The sequence below is a fragment of the Balaenoptera borealis genome (assembly GCF_965194805.1).
Source record: "Balaenoptera borealis genome assembly, chromosome: 5".
NCBI classification, from domain to species: domain Eukaryota; kingdom Metazoa; phylum Chordata; class Mammalia; order Artiodactyla; family Balaenopteridae; genus Balaenoptera; species Balaenoptera borealis.
The window spans coordinates 58,127,089-58,147,654 of NC_138862.1; the positions used below are offsets into that span (position 1 = coordinate 58,127,089).

General features: G+C 34.3%; 1 protein-coding gene across 4 annotated transcripts in view; it reads left to right on the forward strand.

Moving 5' to 3' along the window:
• NECTIN3 (nectin cell adhesion molecule 3) overlaps positions 1 to 20,566 on the forward strand; it is a 187,793-nt gene that overhangs the window by 42,167 nt on the left and 125,060 nt on the right. For all 4 annotated transcript variants that reach the window (XM_082394720.1, XM_082394721.1, XM_082394722.1 and 1 more), the window contains exons 3-5: positions 7,941 to 8,237; positions 11,368 to 11,485; positions 15,326 to 15,477. In XM_082394720.1, the coding sequence (XP_082250846.1) occupies positions 7,941 to 8,237; positions 11,368 to 11,485; positions 15,326 to 15,477 (567 nt within the window). The remainder of the gene's footprint in view (positions 1 to 7,940; positions 8,238 to 11,367; positions 11,486 to 15,325; positions 15,478 to 20,566) is intronic.

The following is a 20,566-nucleotide window of genomic DNA, read 5'->3' on the forward strand; positions in this document are numbered from 1 at the left end:
GAAGAGCTTATTAGCATTAAAATAGTCACCTGCAGTGACAGGTAAACCAATTTGGAATAGCTGGTGAGTACTTTTATAATCCTAGAAGGAGGATTAAGGAGTAAAAGCAACTGTAGCCATTTCCACCCAGAGTGGAACTCCTTTAATGGGTGGTCTTTGCTGTGACTCTGCCTGTTTGCCTATCAGGGACTTTGTAAGGTCTGCTGATAGCTTTCCCTACTCAATCCTTCTTCTTCACTTTTCTCCCAGATGTTGTTCCCTAATAAGCCTTTTGTACTCCTCATTTGATCTCAGTGTCTGCTTCCAGAGAACCAAATAACTACACAGCCTCTAATATTTAATGGCATGATTTCAGGGTCACTGATGTGCAGGAAAGCAATTTGGTCCAAATATGTTATATATTTTTTCATGTTGAGAAATACTATTTAAAAATAGAAATAAAATTAAATACTTGAAGGCTTTAATGTTTAAGAGCCTGCCCTAAGAGCTGTGGGAAAAATATAACTTACGTTTACAAAATTGATACTTTTGAGTACTGTTTTGATTGGAAGGCAGGGCATAAATATCTGAAAAATCAAGTGCAAGCCATTGGGGTAAAAAAAGTCACAGAAAAATTCAGTGTCAAGAAAAAATAGATAACTAGTTCGCATGTAGAAGAGAGAACTCGTGAATAAGACTTTTTGCTTTAAATTTTAGTAATTCCCCTTAAATTAACACAATACTCAATGGTTTAAAGCTCGACTGTTGATAGTATAAGACTAGTCACACTTTTAGCTGGGTCTACTTCTCTAACTTCATCTATTCCACTCCTTGCTCTACTTCTCCCAGCAACCCAAATTTTATAATCATAATTAACTATTTGCACTTCATTAACACCTATGTTTTTACATGTGTGTTTTCTTATGTCTGGAATGCCACCTTTTTCCTCCTGTCTCTTTCTTCCAGATTCTTCTATTTAACGGCTACTCATCAAACCACATCCTTTTGGAAGCCATTCTTGAAATATCTACCCCTCTGCAATTTAATGGGGTTTTTTTGCTCTTTTGCCTTTGTATCTTGAGCTTATCTTTGTTGTAGCAATTAACATAGTGCTTATTATATGTCTTCTTCACTATAAACTTGTGGTGGACTGCAACTGTGCACTTTAAAATTTAACTTTATATCCCTAAAGCCTATAAGAGTTTCTGGTATGTAGCAGTAATACACTAAATGTTACCTAAGTAGGGTATAGGAATGGATAAATAAACTCTGTAGTTTAGAAATGTTTTGTAGAAAAGTAGTTGAGCCAGTCCTTGAATGGTGGATAGGTTTTAGGTAGGCAAAAAGGAAAGAAGTATAGGGGAGGAGAATAAGTGAGCCAACGCAGGGAGGCAGAAAACAGCATATATTAGGGCAGAGTTTCTTCAGAATTGGCATTGTTGGACTTTGGGGCTGGAATTCTTGTGATGAGCTGTCCTGTGCATTGTAGACTGTTTAGCAGCATCCATGACCTCTACCCACTAGATGCTAGGAGCAGTTCCTTAAGTTTCAGCAAGTTAGAATGTCTCTCAACATGGCCAAGTGTCCTCTGCGGGACCACTGAGTAATTTGTTGATTGTTCAAAGGGTTTATATAAAATACAAGAATTAAAGGCTAGAAAGGTAGAGTAGGAGCACTTTAAAGTAATCTAAATATTATGATGGGGAATTTGAGCTTTATATTGCTGGAAATGCAAACTTAGTATACAGCATTGTACTTCTTCTCACCTCTCTTCTTTTATTCTCAGATTCTTGCTGTTTATTTATTTATTTTTTTTGGCCACGCCGCATGGCATGCAGGATCTTAGTTCCCTGAGCAAGGATCAAACTTGTGCCCCCTGCAGTGGAAGCATGTAACCCTAACCACTGGACCACCAGGGAAGTCCCAGATTCTCGCTGTTTAAAGCATGGTTCATGAACCAGCAGCAATGGCATCACTTGGGAGCATGTTAGAAATACAGAATTACAGACCCCTCCCAGACTTGTTAAATGATAAATCTACATTTTAGCAAGATCCCCAAGTACTTTTTATGCACAGTAGAGTTTGAGAAACACTACTTTGACCATCTTCTCACCTTGCTTAGAGGGATACCTAACTCGTAGACCTGATTTAGAAGTAATGTGATGAAAGTTGTGATTTAAGATGATGAGTCTGGTGTTTTTGATGGATTGAAATGAAGAGTCCTGAAATCATAATGCCTCAGCCATGAGGCCATGAAAGCTTGAAGTTAATTTTCTAATTTCTGCCACTTGAGTGAGGAAGGGAGCTACTACAAAGGAAAAATTAGCAGAATGTTGTAACTGACTGTATATAATAAACTAGGGAGGTTTGAACAATAACAGATTTTGAACCTTAGTGATTGAATAAATTATGTTACCATTAATTTAAATGGGCATATCTGAATGAAAAACATGTTGGGGATTGGGAGGATGAGATGATGAACTCAACATTTGGCTTATTGAGTTGGAGGATACATAGGCAAACAATACCAGGTAGGTGGTTAGAAACTATAGAGTCAAGCTTTGTATCAAAAGCAAATAAAATCAGGGATCATCCAGGTAGTAGTGTTTATCAGATAAAAGTTTTTAAGAGACTTACAAAAAGTGACTGAGGCCTAAGACTCAGTACTTATTAGGGCAGAGATTGGAAGAAATAGAGATGAATTCAAAAAGATGGCTTTGAGAAAAACTGTCAAAGTAATATTATTCATATCAAGAGAAGATAAAAGTTTTTAAGATTACTCTAGCAGCTTTTTCCCACAGTGAGAATCAAGCCATACAGAAAATGATTTCAGTGACCATTTTTTCAGTTCTCCGAAGGCTGGCACATAGCTACTGTCATTCTAAATGCATAGCCCAGAAGTTAATTCATTACTTACAGCAGATACCTGAAGCCGTTAGAACTTAATTCTTTTGGAACTGATTGGGAAGAACTGTACTAAGTATCAAATTTTACCAAATCAGTCAAAGAGAATAGGCAAAGAAAAGTATTGAGTGTATAGATTAGGCAGTGACATTAGAGTTTCAAAGGAGTAGTAGTAATAGAAACTGAATTAAGGGAATGTAATATAGCAAAAAGCTTTGGGAACACTGAACAACAAATGCCCCATAGCAGAAGAGTTGTACAATTGGTTACTTCCTCTTGATATATGGGATATTATATAGTTGTTAAAATTTCAAGCAGCAAGAGAAGTATTGCTGCTTGAAAATAAAATGAGCCACAAAACTGTAGGTATGCCATGATTACATCTATATAGAAACTAGAAACAAATAAGAGAAGGAAATGGAAGAATATGATAATGACTGTGTTAAGATATTACAGTTGTGGATAAGTTTTCTTTGTTTTTCCAATTTTTAGTAATATTACTTCTGTAATTAAAAAAAAAAAAAAAAAGATTTCCACTGCTGCACATGATGGAGTAACAGGGATTGGATTTACCCTTTCTCTCTCTAGCAACAAGAAAACTAGGCAACTTAATAGGCATGGTAGGGTTATGATCCCTGAAAGAAGGAAAATAAACAAGATGAGTTCTACAATTGCTCCAGCCTCCTCCTTAGGCAGTTTCCAGTGACAGCTCAGTGACAAGGAATTCAGGTAGAGAATGCTAGTCTCACTGAGTTTAAGAGACAGATTGGACAGGTGATTAGAATTTGTGGAGCAGAATACTGGAAAGAAGGGAACATGAGAGAGAAAGAATGTGTGTGCTTTAGAGACCCACAGAAGGGCCCTCTGAAGTCTTTGGTTTAGTACTGATCTATGTGCATGTGAGAGGAAACTTTTGAGGTGGGTGAAAGAACCAACAGAAAGAAGTAGGCTTAACAATCCTGGCGTTAATGCAGGGCTGGGAAAACTTCATGTTCCCCCAAATCAGAGTATACAGGGCATTGGGTAGCATCTTAAGAGGAAGCAACAATAAAACCACTAGACAGGGAAGGGTACAGAGAAGTTAACTTTTAAATGTTGGGGAATATGAGAAAAGTAACTTTAGAAAGCAAATGAAGTGTACAACCAGGAGATTGATTCCCTTCAGAAGAAATAGAAATAACAATTTAAAATTGACTTTAAGATAATTTTTTAAGTTCCTCGAAGATAAAAGCCTCTATTGATGGCACAGGTTATTCACACCAACTCTCCCATGGTGGGGGATGGGCAGGTGAAATGTTAAAAAACCATTGACAACTTCAAAGAAATAACAACATAGTGAGGAATATAACTAGACCAAATCTAAGAGAAGGTAGAAACAGAAATAAACCTAGTACCGAAAGCTGAAATCTATATTCAACCTTGGGGACATTTGACAATTCAGAAGAGACACTTAAGATGATGAACTAAGATTTCGAGAACCTTGAAAAGTGAGAGAGATGAATATCTGAATGCAAGTCTGCTCAAGATGGGATGTCTAATAACCTTTCTTATATGCTCCTGGTACCCAAAGGCTTAACGTTTTCAGAGTAATAGTACACCTGTAGTAAACCAGTCTTCTTAGAGACTTCTAGGCCTGGTTTATATTGCTTGGGTAGTCTGAAATTAAGGAGATCCTGCACTGGATAGTGTTCTCAGGAGCTAGCTTAGCAGAAGAAAACACAGAAAGGTACTGCATTCTAAGCCTCAAATTATTTCTACCTTAATTATTCAAACTCAAGGATATCATCTGCGTGAATAACCAGGCATACAAGTAAAGAAGACCCCACAAGCAGCAGCCAGCGCAAACAAGACAACAGAAACAGACCTGCATGAGATGTTGGAATTATCGGACACAGACTGTTAAACAACAGTGCTTACCATTTGAAGGGATAAGTCAATCTCTTAAATTTCTGCAGAGGACAAGTCAATCTATTAAATTTCTGCAGAGAACAAGAAATTTGGTCTACTTCAAGGCCAAAGTACTATGTGATACATAATAGTAATTTGGCCTTGAAGTAGACAGGTAATTCTTAGTACAAACATACCTTGGAGATATTGTGGGTTCAGTTCTAGACCACTGTAATAAAGCTAATATTGCAATAAAGTGAATATCACAGTAAAACAGTCACGTGAATTTTTTGGTTTCCCAGTGTTATAAAAATTATGTTTATACTATAGTCTGTTAAGTGTGCAATATTATTATGTCTTTTTTTTTTACATCTTTATTGGAGTATAATTGCTTTACAATGATGTGTTAGTTTCTGCTGTATAACAAAGTGAATCAGCTATGTGTATACATACATACCCATATCCCCTCCCTCTTGCGTCTCCCTCCCACCCTCCCTATCCCACCCCTCTAGGTGGTCACAAAGCACGGAGCTGATTTCCCTGTGCTATGCGGCTGCTTCCTACTAGCTATCTGTTTTATATTTGGTAGTGTATATATGTCCATGCCACTCTCTCACTTTGTCCCTGCTTACCCTTCCCCCTCCCCATGTCCTCAAGTCCATTCTCTATGTCTGCATCTTTATTCCTGTCCTGCCCCTAGATTCTTCAGAACCACTTTTTTTTTTAGATTCCATATATATGTGTTAGCATACAGTATTTGTTTTTCTCTTTCTGTTACTTCACTCTGTATGACAGACTCTAGGTCCATCCACCTCACTACAAATAGCTCAGTTTTGTTTCTTTTTATGGCTGAGTAATATTCCATCGTATATATGTGCCACATCTTCTTTATCCATTCATCTGTCGATGGACACTTAGGTTGCTTCCATGTCCTGGCTATTGTAAATGGTGCTGCAGTGAACATTCTGGTACAGACTCTTTTTGAATTATGGTTTTCTCAGGATATACGCCTAGTAGTGGGATTGCTGGGTCATATGGTAGTTCTATTTTTAGTTTTTTAAGGAACCTCCATACTGTTCTCCATAGGGGCTGTATCAATTTATATTCCCACCAACAGTGCAAGAGGGTTCCCTTTTCTCCACACCCTCTCCAGCATTTATTGTTTGTAGATTTTTTAATGATGGCCATTCTGACTGGTGTGAGGTGATACCTTATTGTAGCTTTGATACAATAGTATTATGTCTTTAAAAACAATGTACATACCTTAATTTAAAAAACATTTTGTTGCTAAAAAATGCTAACCATCATCTGAGTCTTCATCCCGTTGTAACATTTTTATAGTAGTAACATTGAAGATCACAGATCATCATAACACATATAATAATAAAGAAAAAGGTTGAAATATTGTGAGAATTACCAAAATGTGACAGAGACAGGAAGTGAGCAAATGCTGTTGGAAAAACAGCTGATAAACTTGATCAGTGCAGGGTTGCCCCAAACCTTCTATTTGTGAACAATGCAATATTAATGAAGCACAGTACAGCAAAGTGCAGTCAAATGATGTGTGCCTGTATATAAAAGCAGTTAACTGATAAATTTTATGCATTTGAATTAAAAACTTCTGCTCATCAAAACACACCATAGGGTAAAGAGACAAGCCCTAAACTGGTGGAAGATATTTTCACATATAATCAGAAAAGGACTCTCCCAAATCAGTAAGAAAAAAACAATTGGCTTTAATAGCTATTTTGTAGAAGAAGAAATTCCAAATGGCTCATAAACAAGAAAAGATTCTTAATGTCATTCATAATCTGAGAAATTAGAAACAAGGTTTCAGTGATATGCTGTTACATACTTACAAGGTTGGCAAACATTGAGAAATCTGACAGTATCAACTGTAGTGGGTATGTTGGACCAACCAGAGTGCTAAGATTGGGAGTAAATTGGTACTTTGGAAAGCTTTTTGGCATTATCTGGTAAATAATGGAAATAAACATAGTACCAAGGGATAAACTACAGGAACTTTTATACAGATATACCAAGATACATGAATGAAAATGTTTCTTATAAAATTGTTTGTACCAAACAGGAAATAGCACCAGTGTCCAACAGTAAATGAACCATACAGTAGTTAAAACTAATAATTTATACAATTGCATGCAAATCTAAATGATCTAAAAGTAAAAAGTAAAAAAAAGAATTGCAAAATAATAATCTAAGGCTAAATGATCCCACATAAATCTCAGGAACAGAAAGTTGAGACAAAAAATATTAAAAAAATGAACCAATTAGAAATTTTGGAAATGAAAAAAAGTCTTTTAGATTAAAAACTTAATGCACACAGTAACCTATAGGCTTGAGCCAAAGAATTCATGATGGTGAGTACTCAGGAATTTACACAGAAAGGAGCATATAAAATTTGCTGGAAAATATGAAGAGATAGCTAGCATATATATGGAGGGTAGATTAAAGGGGTCTAACATTAAGGTTACTTCCCCTGCTGAGGAGCTTTCTTATACCAGATAAAGGTAGGTAGCATGTACATTTCAATAAACTGTTAGTGACATTACATTTTAACAGTACCTGTATTAAATGTGTTGTAAAACATTTTTGCTGCAAATTGAAGCATTACATATTAAAACCGCATTTTCTTTTCCCTGGTGGCGTAGTGGTTAAGAATCCACCTGCCAATTCAGGGGACACGGGTTCGAGCCCTGGTCCAGGAAGATCCCACGTGCCGCAGAGCAACTAAGCCCGTGTGCCACGGGCTTAATAGTGTAATAGTAATAGTACCTTTAATCTCCTTTCAGAGTAGTAGTACCTTTAATCTCCTTTCAGAGTAGTAGTACCTTTAATCTCTTAATGGAAATTATGATCAAATTTGCAGGAATTTTTTTTATATACTAATTTTGGGGAAAACTCATTTGTCCCTGTAAAGAAAAGTGTATCTTTACCAAGGAGAGCCATCTTTGTGATGGCTATGTAAAGTCTTGCTTTTTGTTTGGCCTGGTTCATGATCTCGTTCCAGGAATCCAACTGGTGTTGTCATTTAGTGTGTGTGTATTTCATATGCAGTTGTCTCTAAGTTTATGAAATATGGCTAGTTGTGGCTTGGAAGGAGTAAATATGCTTTTGATTGAAATGTAACTAATTTTTTTAAATTTAAACAGTTGAACCCACTGTGAGCCTGATAAAAGGGCCAGATTCTTTAATTGATGGAGGAAATGAAACAGTAGCAGCCATTTGTATCGCAGCCACTGGAAAACCAGTTGCACATATTGATTGGGAAGGTGATCTTGGCGAAATGGAATCCACTACGACTTCTTTTCCAAATGAAACAGCAACAATTGTCAGCCAATACAAGCTTTTTCCTACCAGATTTGCTAGAGGAAGGCGGATTACTTGTGTTGTAAAACATCCAGCCTTGGAAAAGGACATCCGATATTCTTTCATATTAGACATACAGTGTAAGTAAAGAGTAACATCTGCCTTTTAAACATCATGCATTTTATTTTAATTTTCTCCCTTTGACATAATTCTGTATCAAGCTGTCTTTAGTTTGAATATTTAATATTCAGATATTGTTATAGATTTTCCTTGTTGACATTTTTTCTTAATTAAAAAAGAATATTTTCATGGAAATTTCATTTAACCAGAACATATTTATGTTTGTAAAGACAGTGATTTTAAAGTTGCTGTCCAACTTAAAATTATTTAGCCTTGTCCTTTTTAGACCTTAAAAATAAGCTAGACTTAGGTGAATTGTGGAAATTTATACCTCAGAATGTGCAATACTTGGCGAAAAACAGCTCCTTCTCCAATCCAGTTAATTTAGCTGTTACTCATTTTTATTGATGCTACCCAAGGATCTTTTACTTCCTAGATGCATTTTAATTAGTTTGAAAATTTGTGTTTTTTCAGTATTATTTCTAGTCTGATTTTATTGATCATGTTGTAAGATCCTCATAAAGGTAAAACAGAGTCATCGTTGGGATAATAATAATCTTAGATAAGGTTCAAACCTGGCCCACCTTGTGCTTTTATTTTTTGGTTAAGGGATACTCTCTTGTGTGTATGTTTGTGTGGATATGTACGTGTGTGTGTATATACTTTCCCCTCTTCTATAAAGTTTCTCATTTTTGATACATTCTTTGTGTAGCATTTTAAAATTTTGAGCAAGAGAAAAAGTGATGGTGCAGATAGCATATAGCAAAGATAATGAAAATTAAGTAGGTTAAAGATAAAATTAGGAGAAGTGTTTAGGTTCTGGTGTCATTTCCATCCATGCACAGATCATAAATCTAGGTAGGTTTTTGAAGGAAATGTCCTGTTTTTTGTTGTTATTGTTTTGTTTTTTTTGATATGACATTCATGGCATTTTAATTTACACATATTCATTACACTTGATATAATTAATGGTTTTTAAAACTAATTCTAAGGATCTTTTTAAACATTTATAGGGTTAAACTTGAGAAGCTGTCTTACATGGATGTTATTACCATTGTATTCTTGAGTGCAAATACAGTCCTAGTAGTAGTCCCTCGGTATCCATGGGGGATTGGTTCCAGGACTCCTTCAGTTACCAAGATCCGAGGATGCTCAAATCCTTTATATAAAATGGCATAGTATCAGTATTTGTATGTAATCTACACTCATCCTCCCATGTACTTTAAATAGTCTCTAGATTACTTATAATACCTAATACAATGTAAATGTTATGTAAATAGCTATAAATTCAATGTAAATACTATGGAAATAGTTGCTGGTATGCAGCAAATTCAAGTTTTACTGTTTTGAACTTTGTAGAATTTTTTTTCCTGAATATTTTTCAACCACAGTTGGTTGAATCCACAGATGCTGAATTCATGGATACAGAGGGCTGATTGTACCTTCTTTTCTCCTCACTTATTTGGAGAATCCAAATAAAATTTTTCTTCTTTTTCTTTCTTGCTTTTACATACTTTTAACTTTTCCTTTTTCTTTTAAAATTTACATCCCGGTTGTAAGTACCATTAATATTTTTCTCATATGTATTTTTTCTTCCCTGTGTCTAATAATGACTGAAATTTTCTTCAGTTATTTATACTATTACTTTTTGTTTGCCTGAATGAAATTCTAAATGTGTAAAAATATTTCTCCTTATGTAAAACTTTATAATTATGGTTTAGATTTAGTGGCCTACTCCTAAAATGTTCTCAGAGTATTCTTTTTTCCTGTTAATTGGGCCCTCTGAAACATGTAAACAAAGCTTAAGGAGATAAAATCTTATATCCAAAATTCATATCTCAAAATTTGGAGGTATTCTTCGGGGATACTTTACTACCTATTTTCTCCTCCTTTGAAAATAACTTAAACTCACAGATATCTGTACTGTTCTTTCAGTAACATTTTTTATTACCAATTTTAAGGTAGAAAAAATGTTTGTTAATTCTTTGTATTTATAAGAGGCAGACATTTTTTATTTTTAATTATTAAGGTAATTGTACCTTAGTATAAAAAGTTTAATTTTTATACTACTTTTTCTGTAAACCTTGCTTGATTGACTTCAGGCTTCCCTGCAGAGCTAAAGACTGACCTGGTCTCTCTCTAACTTCCCATCTGGCCATGTACTCTTTATCTAGTTTACTTGTATAGCTCACAGAAGGGTGGAACGTCCCTGTACCATACACAAATAGCATTTCTTTATCTTTTCTCCTAGTATCCTTTTCTTTTCCTTCTTGGCCCTCATAACGGATTTTAGTTAAATTTTTTAAAATGTCATCTTTCCTGTTACCCTTAGAATATAAGTTTTGTGAATACAGAGTCTATATGTATACTAAACATCTAAAACAGTGCCTGTCACTTAATAGGAGCTAAACAATGGTGGTTGAATGAATGATTAGTATTGGATTTTACAGTTTGAAGGTATAAATTTATATTGATGGTAGATGTGGATAATTGCTCATTTAGCTAATTATATTACACATATGCTAAAAGACCTTTGGGTACTTTTAGACCGTGAATAAAAATTTAATGTTTTAGAACAGTTGAGGCCTCAGATAATTTACTTTAGTTGTGATTATAGTCTTAGAAAGTTTGTCACATCTCTACATGCCCAAAGGATATTAATTAATTGTAATATAAGGAATCTTAATTTTTTTTTTTTTTTTTTTTTGTAATTGATATCTCTTAGGGGATATTTCCTTTTGAATTAAACATTTCTTTAAAGACAGTTTTATATAGTGACTTGGTACTTAAATGCCATGTCTCATCCAACTATATTTTCTTTGTTGATATACCTCTGCGTATTTCATAACAGGACTCTTACATTTTGCTTTTGGTGATTATAGGTTTGTGAATATTCTTACATTGTGTCCATAATAACTAGAATTGTACATGCTTATAGCTGCCTAGTGTTTGGTGCTCATTGTCCGTTCATTCAATCATTCTTTTAGTCAACCAGTATTTACTGAGTATTGTATTCCTTATTTCTTACGTATATGAGAGAAGGAAAATACACTACTTCTAAAGTTGTGTATTATGTTAATGCTTTATCGTTGTGTATTGCATCTATCATTAACAAAAGATAATCTGTTGTGTAATGCATTTATTTTATAGACGCTCCTGAGGTTTCAGTAACAGGCTATGATGGAAACTGGTTTGTAGGAAGAAAAGGTGTTAATCTCAAGTGTAATGCTGATGCAAATCCACCACCCTTCAAATCTGTGTGGAGCAGGTAATAATGTTAGATACTTCTAAAGAGAAATTATTTAAAAGTCAAAAGTATTCTTAAATGCATATTGGAAGTTGTTTTTATCAGTGTAATATATGATTACACTAAGAGCTGGAAATTAAATTAAGAGTTTCTAAGTGTTTTTCTGCCCCACCTCTCCCCACCTTCCGGCCCCCGCGATTCTGTTCCTCGGAGGCTGCTTTGGCGACGTTAGCAATTCCTTCTGGTGTTTATCATCATCGGTCTTAAACTGCTGCTGCTTAATTTACTAATCTTTAACACTGTCTATTGACTTCTTATTATGAAAATGAAAATTTAATTTTATATCTATCCCTTCACACATAAACATACTCATATACATATTCCTAACCTTCATCGTCCCAATGAAATTAAGCTACTTTGAAATAAACTGTGTAATCGTTGCCTCCCTATGACAGGTAAATATTATTTACTGAGAGTTAAGTAGTATACTGGAATTTTGTTTTCTTTTGTTTCTAAAGCTGTTTGTTTTTCCTGAGGCTAATAATTGCTTCTTTTTAGTTGTGTAGTTTACTATCTGAATATCCTTAATTCTCTTTATCTGTGGAATTTCAAACTGCTATACTGAGGTTTGCGTTCATATTTCTCAGTGTTTGCACCCCTCCCCCCACGCCCCACACCTTCTCAGTCTAGAGAATTGTATCTGTCAACTGTGGATTCTCTTCGCTTCTCTTCTCTTCTTTCTTATTCTTTTCTTCTTTTTTTTTTTCCCTTGGTCATTAACGCTGCTTTTTTGTTTGTTTGTTTGTACTGGAATTCCTATTTATTGTATACTAAACATTCTTTCTTACTTAGTTTTCAGTTTTTGTTGTTCTTCCAAGATTTCCTCGATCCCTCTGCTCCACTGATTGAAAATTTTCTTTTGACATATTTTCGGTTTCTAAGAGTGTTTTCTTATTCTCTGTTCATTTTCATAGCATCCTTTTCGTATTTTATGGATGTAGTATCTTCTTGTTTCTTCCTAGAGATACTAGAATTATTTCCTCTGCAGAGTTTTTTCTGCTTCTTATGTATTGTTTCTTTTTTCCTCCAGGTTCTTTTTTTTGTTTGTTTGGTCTTTCATTTTGTAGATATTTCTTAATTTTCTCAGTTGTCCAGTCATTTCACAGTGATGCATTAAAATAAAATGCTGAGTGGAGACTCTTCAGCATTTTATTTTAAATGGGGAGTACTTACTGGGTAGATCACTTTGAGTGATCAACTAGAGAGGAGTTTATTTCACTGGGGGAGCTTCAGATATCAGTTACTGAAGAGTAGAATTCTTTTTTTCATGGCCATTCAGTTTATTTATTGAATTAACCTTCATTATTTTGCCTAAAACATAAATGCCTGGTATCTGTACAGAGTTGAGAGGAGTCTGTTTTTTTGCTTTTTCAACTTTCAACTGATCTCCTTATTTTTAGCCCTCTGCCTCACTCTGGCCTTCTGCAGTACAGTGAGTCAAAGTCCAGATCTTGGGTTCAGTGGACCACATTGGCTGCTTCCTCATTCATATGCCTCCTGCAAGCACTTCTTCAGCCAAAAGCAGAGCTTTTCAGTCTTGGCACTGTTGACATTTTGGGCTGGATAAATCTTTGTTGTTGGAGGCAGTCTTGTGAATTGTGGGATGTTTAGTGGCATCCCTGGCCTCTATTCTCTACAGCTAGCGGCACATACTCCCCCCACCCCCAGATGTGACAACCAAAACTGTCTCAGGACATACCAGGTATGTCCCCTGGAGACAGAATTACTCCTGATTGGGAAACATTGGCCTAAAGCATATATTGTTTTCCCCATCTGTTTTCTGTCTTCTAAAAGTTAGTTGAAACATCTGATGAATTCTACCTCCTGTTCTCTTTCTCCGTGTTGGTTTTTAATAGTTTTTTCATTCCTTTAATCTTACTTTAGGTGGTATTTTGTGGGTGCGAGGAAAGAGTATATTTGGTCAATCTGTTGTCTTTAAACAAAAAGTAGAGAAGACCTTCCATTTACATTTTCTTCAAAGTGGGAAGAAGGCATTGGTTAAGATGTGTGATAGGGTATTTCTAAAAGTCATACAATTCTGAGTTCTTATCCTGGTGTCTGTACCTGGAGATGTCTTTTTTGAATAAGTTATTTAACCTTTCTAATCCTTTGTATCCTCATTGATAATGGTACCCCATAGAGTTTTTGTGAGGGTAGAGACATTGAATATAAATCATGTAACATAGGTACAGGAGCATGGAAGGTGCTTAGCATGTCATTTGTTGTGAGTTTAATATGATATTTAGATTTTTCTAGCTTATTTGAATAAACAACTTTAAAGGATTATAAGCCATTTTTATATTTCTCAGAATTAAAGGGGTTAGAATTTTGGGCCCAAAGTACAGAGCTAACTGGTAAGATACATAGACTTCATATTCATTCTTATACTCCTAGAAAAAGGGTTTACCTTTTGAAAGCTGATGCTTGTAAAAATGTTCTTTCCAAAGTCCTCTTAAGAAGAAGATATGGGGTTTTTGTTTTTGTTCTTTACACCATGTAAGAATATTATCTTTATCCTTCAATGCTAAATTAAAGTCAGAGCAACTGTAAAAGATTTTACTGATTGTTCTTTTATGCACTTGAGATCACAGACCAAAATCCTTCCATCTGTTCTCCAGTGTTGATTTGCTTCTTTCTACCTTTTCATTGTTCTATGTTCTTATTCCCTTTGTAATTAGTTGTTGGTCTCCTACTAATGTGCTTAGATCATTGAAAGCAAGGACCAAATCTTATTTACCTGTGCATTTCAGCAACACCAGCAGAGCAGAGTATGGTAAATAGTAAGTTCTTAGTAATTAAATAATGGATGGCTGAGTGAATGAGTGAATGCACTTTTTGAAAATCTGCTTAGCTCAAACTATAGTAGTAGTTGAGTGCCTGGGTTTACTTCACTTTTTATCCTCTTATCTTAAAAAATAATTTATGGGCTGTAAAAACACTTTCAAAATAAAGACCTATTGGTTTTTTTCCCCCCATGGGGTATACCCTAAGGTTGGAAAAATGAGGTATAACAGTATACTTAGTTCCATTGCAATGAATGGTTTTAGAGTTCTTATAGTGGGATTTTATTCCTATTATGGTTTATAATAATATGTACACCAGATAGGACCTTTTAACCCAATTAGTAGAGAAACCATTTAAAAAGAGTTATTATTGATACCAAAGTTGCATTGGTTTTTGTTGTCACAGATGCCTACCTTATGAATGAAATTATTTTATAAGAAGACCCTTGTTGGTGCTTTAGAAATTAACCATCTTTGGATAGGGCACAGTATAGATTATTTGCTCAGTATTAAATGTTGCTCTTTAAATATGTTACAGAAGGTGCTAAAACATTATCATGTACTAAAATGATGACTTTTCATTAAGAAAGTTGTAGATATATCATGTATAGATTCACAATTCACTGAGAATTATTTTAATTCTTTTGATACTATGGGTATGTCTTCAAATAATATATATTTCTGATTTTCCAGTTTTCCAAATATAATTCTTTAAAAATCACATATTTTTTTCTCTCCTTCCCTCCTATTCCCTCTAATACGTTAGCCTAGCTTCACTTATATGAATTGATATGAATTGATATTTTGAAAGAATGGGTATTCTTAATGGACTTTATCAATTAATTCATCTCTATTAAAATGAAAATTCATAACGTGTGCTTTTATTTCATAGTGACTTTTACCTAAAGGATACTGATTCTTTCACTGACAACTAGGAAGTATAATGTCTTATTTAAATAGCTGTCAATGAATAGAATCTGAAGATATTTAAAGTAATTTTGTGCCTTTTAAAATATAGGTTGGATGGACAGTGGCCTGATGGTTTATTGGCTTCAGACAATACTCTTCATTTTGTCCATCCACTGACTTTCAATTATTCTGGTGTTTATGTCTGTAAAGTGACCAATTCCCTTGGTCAAAGAAGTGATCAAAAGGTCATCTATATTTCAGGTAAGTTACTATTTACTCACAAAATGAGTTACTTAAATTATTTCTGTAACAACAATCATAACAATAACACTATGATCTAGGCAGTAATTTGTACTTGTGAAGATAGATACATATTCCTCAGTGTGAGGTTTTCTAAATAATCTAAAAGAGATATAATAAAGCAACTCTACCTGAAATACATATGTAAAGTGGCATTCCATTACTTAAAAAATGTCAAAATGTCTCTGCAATAAGTTCATATACATTTTAAGACCTTATGCCTATAGCTAATTTTTCAGTTAAATAGTATTAGATATTCTTTTTATTGGTAGTGTGTACCTTTCTAGGTTCTTTTGTATTTACACCAAGAATAAATGTTGGATTTTTTTGTTTGTTTTTGGTAAGCTACTCTGCACATGTGTCTAATAAATAAAATAGGATATCAATTTTGATGACCTTCTTATTAAATATCATTGTCACTCAATATGAGGCTATACCGTATAGAGTTACTGAGAGGTGAAGTAGGAATGCTACTGAAAATGTTCCAATGAAATAAAATTTAAGATGTGTTTTATGGTCAGTCCATAAACCACTAAGAACTTAGATTTTATGCATTCCATTTGTTTCACTGTGAATGTTTTTATCAGTTTGACTGAGTATATATTTGGGTATTTACAAAACATAGTTGGAGCTAAAAATATATTTTTCCTGGGTGTAGCTATAAATAATAAATTATCAATGGAATGCTTATTTATAAAAATTATATAAATATTTTAAACGTCTCCCTCCTGACTATAAGAATGTAGCAATCTTTGTGTCTAACAAATGGGAAGTTAGAGGAAAAAGGAAGAGAATCTTGAGAAATGGAGGTTTGTATGGTAATTAGATAATAGGTAGTTAAGATTTTTTTCTCTGTTCAGTCTAAAACTAAATTTTCTTAAATCGAAGTATAGTTGATTTATAATGTTTCATGTATACAGCAAAGTGATTCAGTTTTATATATGTATAGATATATATTCTTTTTCAGATTCTTTTCCATGATTTTAGAGAAATTTTAAGCTTGCATTAATGTTACATTCTTAGTCCTTCTGTGATCGCTGAATCTAAGAACAGTTTCCCATATTATTTTCTCATGGTATTTACCACAGTTTGTAGTTGTATGCTTATTTATTTACCCATTATCTATCTTCATATTTAAACAATTTGTGTTTGCTTTTTTTTATTACTGTATACTCAGCACTTAGTGCCTGGCACATGATAGAGACACAATTTTTTTTTTGCATGTATCTCACAAGAAGATTAGAGCTTTGTACATCTCTAGCTAGTCCTTTCTGCCAACAGCAGTGCTTTGGTGTAAATCTATTAGTATATTAGTCTCTCTTTCTTCCCTTAGAGGTTTTTTTATTTAAAAAAAAAAAAAGGGAATCTTAAAGCCACAGGAAATCCATATTTAAAATGTGGTTACCTAAGGACCGATTACTTTTTATTTCTGTTGTACAAAATTTGGTGTGGGATATTACTTGTAAATCCTAGGCTCAATGTGTTCTAATTATGTAATCATTTAAATATCAAGGCTCAATTTTGGCATCTTATCTATTGGTGATATGTTAAATTTGTATCTTTGGTATTCAGGGTCCATTTCCCAGTACTCGTGACTTGTGTGTCCCACTGCCTCTTAGTGATCATTAACCTCCTATGTAGAAGTATAATATGTATTCAGAACTGAGTTCCTCATCTTTCTTCTGCCTCTTGCCACCGAATCTCTTTCTCCAGCAGTCTTTGTTTGCCTTTTCAGTTATTGGTAGCTCCATCCTTACATTTGCTCAGGGCATGAAATCCTTGATACTTACTCCTGATTTTGATTTTCCTCTCATACCCCACCCCATCCATCAACAAATTGATGTGAGCTCTCTCATTATGTTATATACAGAACCTTACCAATTCTCCACTTTTGTTGCCAGTATTCTGGCACAAACCATCAGGCAACCCTTACTTCACTATAGAACAGCCATTTAATTTTCCTACTTTTCAATCTGTCATCAGATGAGCAGGCAGAATAATCCTTTTAAAGGGCATGTTGGATCATGTCAGTCCTCACCTCCAAACCTTCCATGGACTTCCCATTTTGCCCACAATGAAAACCAAATCTTTACAGTGATTTATAAGCTCTGTACATGTTATGGCCCTAGATTATCTCTCTGAGCTCACCTCTTGTTATATCCCTTGTACACCTGGCTTCAGCCACCCTGGCCACTTGGCTGTTCTTTGAACAGAACAGGCACATTCCTGCCTCAGAGTCATTGCACTTTCTGTTTCCACTGCCTAGAATGTTCTTCAGATATCCTCATACCTCTTTCCCTTCAGGGAAAGAGATATTTGTTCAAATATCACCTTCACAGCCATATTTAAAATTGAAACCTTTCTCTTCTCACCCCTTTACTACTGTCTGTCATTCTTCTCTGCCTTATTTTTTCTCTACGGTACATATTACCATGTGACATACTACATATTTTATTTATATGCTTGCCTGTTTTTACCCCCACTAGAACATATGTCCTAAGAGGGCAGGAGTTTTGTGTACTTTAATCAATACTATATTCTCACCCTCTGCAGCAATCTTTAGCACATAGTAAGTGTTCAGTAAACTTTTGTTGCATGCATGAATACATTTGAGAAGAAAATAATCAGGAAAGAATAAAAAATTCAGAGTCTGCATTTATGTAAATTTATTTATTTATTTTTGACAAAGGTACTAATATACCACTGATGATAAACTTTACATATTTTAAAATCAACCTCTACTAAGTCTTATAAGAGTGGAAGCAAAATTTTGAGTAAATATGAAAAATCACAGTTAATTACCACTGAGTACTTCAGAAAAAGATAGCATTATATGAGATGGTTTTCTTTAAGTAATCATCAAGAATTAGACTTTAATTTTCTGTCCAGAGTCTTTAATACAGTATACTGTACTGAGTTTAGTTAGCTCCTCTACGAGCTTCTTAGTGTATATCATGTATCCTAGATACAAATTGCTTTCCCCAGCTGACTATTAAAGCCTACTAGTAGGCTTTTATCACAATAAAAGGCCATAACTTATACAGTAAATGATCAGAAAGTTAATCTTTTTCATTGTGAGTTATATGTACCCGTTTTCTTCTAGGAAAACATTTTAATCTCAATAATAAAATTTATATTTTAAAATTTCATAAATGATATTTTAAAATATTTGTCAAAGGAACGTATGCTATGACTGGAGGCTTAAAAAGTTCTACCCACAACAGAATAGAATTAGCAACTCTGAGGGAAATTATTTGAAATTTTGTTATACATTTTCCCACATTGGCATAAGTTATTGTGCAAGAGGTACAATATTCAAGATTGCAATATTCAACTTCAGTTATTACTCATGGTGATACAGTGGCTCTTTGTCCAGGACTAACCGACTGCTTGAAATTGTGTTTTTCTAGTTACTTTTGGTGTGTGTGTTTTTTCCCTAATACCTCTTACATCTCTGAGACTAGAGAAGCAAATTTTCATATATCACTTAAGTTCCTCATGCCTAAAAATCAAAGCATATTCCTATGCAAATCTTGAATTTCAAATCATATCATTTGAATGAATTTCAATCCAGACATATCAGACACACTTAATTTAGCAATCCTTCAACTTTAACATTTATAGATTTTGTTTATTTAAACAATTTATATAGTCTAAAAGAAAAGGGAACCAATTCATTCAGTTTTTTTAACACAGTAATTATTAGGCTAAAATATACTTTATAGCTACAGAGGTTTTACTGGACTGTTCATTTTCCTATTTGGCAGAACTCGTTAATTTGAAAAAGAAACTTAAGAAGCTGTGTGTGGAGAACTCAGAATCTACTAGTTTATTACATTTGTTATATATTTATTTATCACATTTAGCAAAGAATATTAAAAAAACTGAATAAATAAGGAATGCTTATTTATTTATGGGAAGGATTTGTAAATCATGATAAATAAGTAGCTATTAGTGATTACAAAATTGTCCTCCTGCCTCCTTACACAAAGAATGACTCTCACTGTAGTTATCTTGGAGCAGAGCAAGAATTGGAAAACATGAATAAATGTCTCATGTGAATCGTGATATGTCCATTGCTTAATATACAAAATATAACGTTTAACAGTAGTCCCTCTTATTAATAGTGAGGCTATGCTATTTTTTAAAATTTATTTATTTTATTTTTGCCTGCGTTGGGCCTTCATTGCTGTGCGCAGGCTTTCTCTAGTTGAGGCGAGTGAGGGCTACTCTTCGTTGCGGTGCGCGGGCTTCTCACTACAGTGGCATCTCTTGTTGCGGAGCACGGGCTCTAGGTGCATGGGCTTCAGTAGTTGCAGCACGCGGGCTCAGTAGTGGTGGCTCGTGGACTCTAGAGCGCAGGCTCAGTAGTTGTGGCGCACGGGCTTAGTTGCTCTGCGGCATGTGGGATCTTCCCGGACCAGAGCTTAAACCCGTGTCCCCTGCATTGGCAGGGGGATTCTTAACCACTGCGCCACCAGGGAAGCCCTATGCTGTTTTTTTTACACTAGTTGAGGAGGGGCTGGTAAGTTTGAAAATTTCTAGAACTGCTGACAAAATAAGATTTTTAAATAGACTTTTTTGTGTTACTCTTTTTTTGTTGTTAGATTTTCTGAAAGTTGTATTTTGTTAAATCTCAGTTAAATACACAGTAGATGTCCATTTGTGTTCACATAAAGAACATTACAAGTAGAAGTAAATGTCAGTGATTTTTTCTTTTTAAGAATACTTCGTAAAAATGTACAGTTATGTATCATATTTGGTGAGAGCTCAGGTGTACATGTACTATTCTGAGAAAAATACCATTTCATTAAGAGCTATCAAAAACTTTAAAAATTTTATGTGCACAAAAATGTGTGAATTTTAAATCATTAATTAGGTGATTTGTGCTTTTGTTTAAACATGCTGATGCCTGTTTATTATAACACTTTTTCCTTTGGGAATCATTGTAAAGATGACATTTAATATGTAAAACTTCCATTAATCCTCCTCCTCAGAAAATACATGAGTTGTCTTATAAATGATTAATTTTTAGTCTGTTTCTTTAATA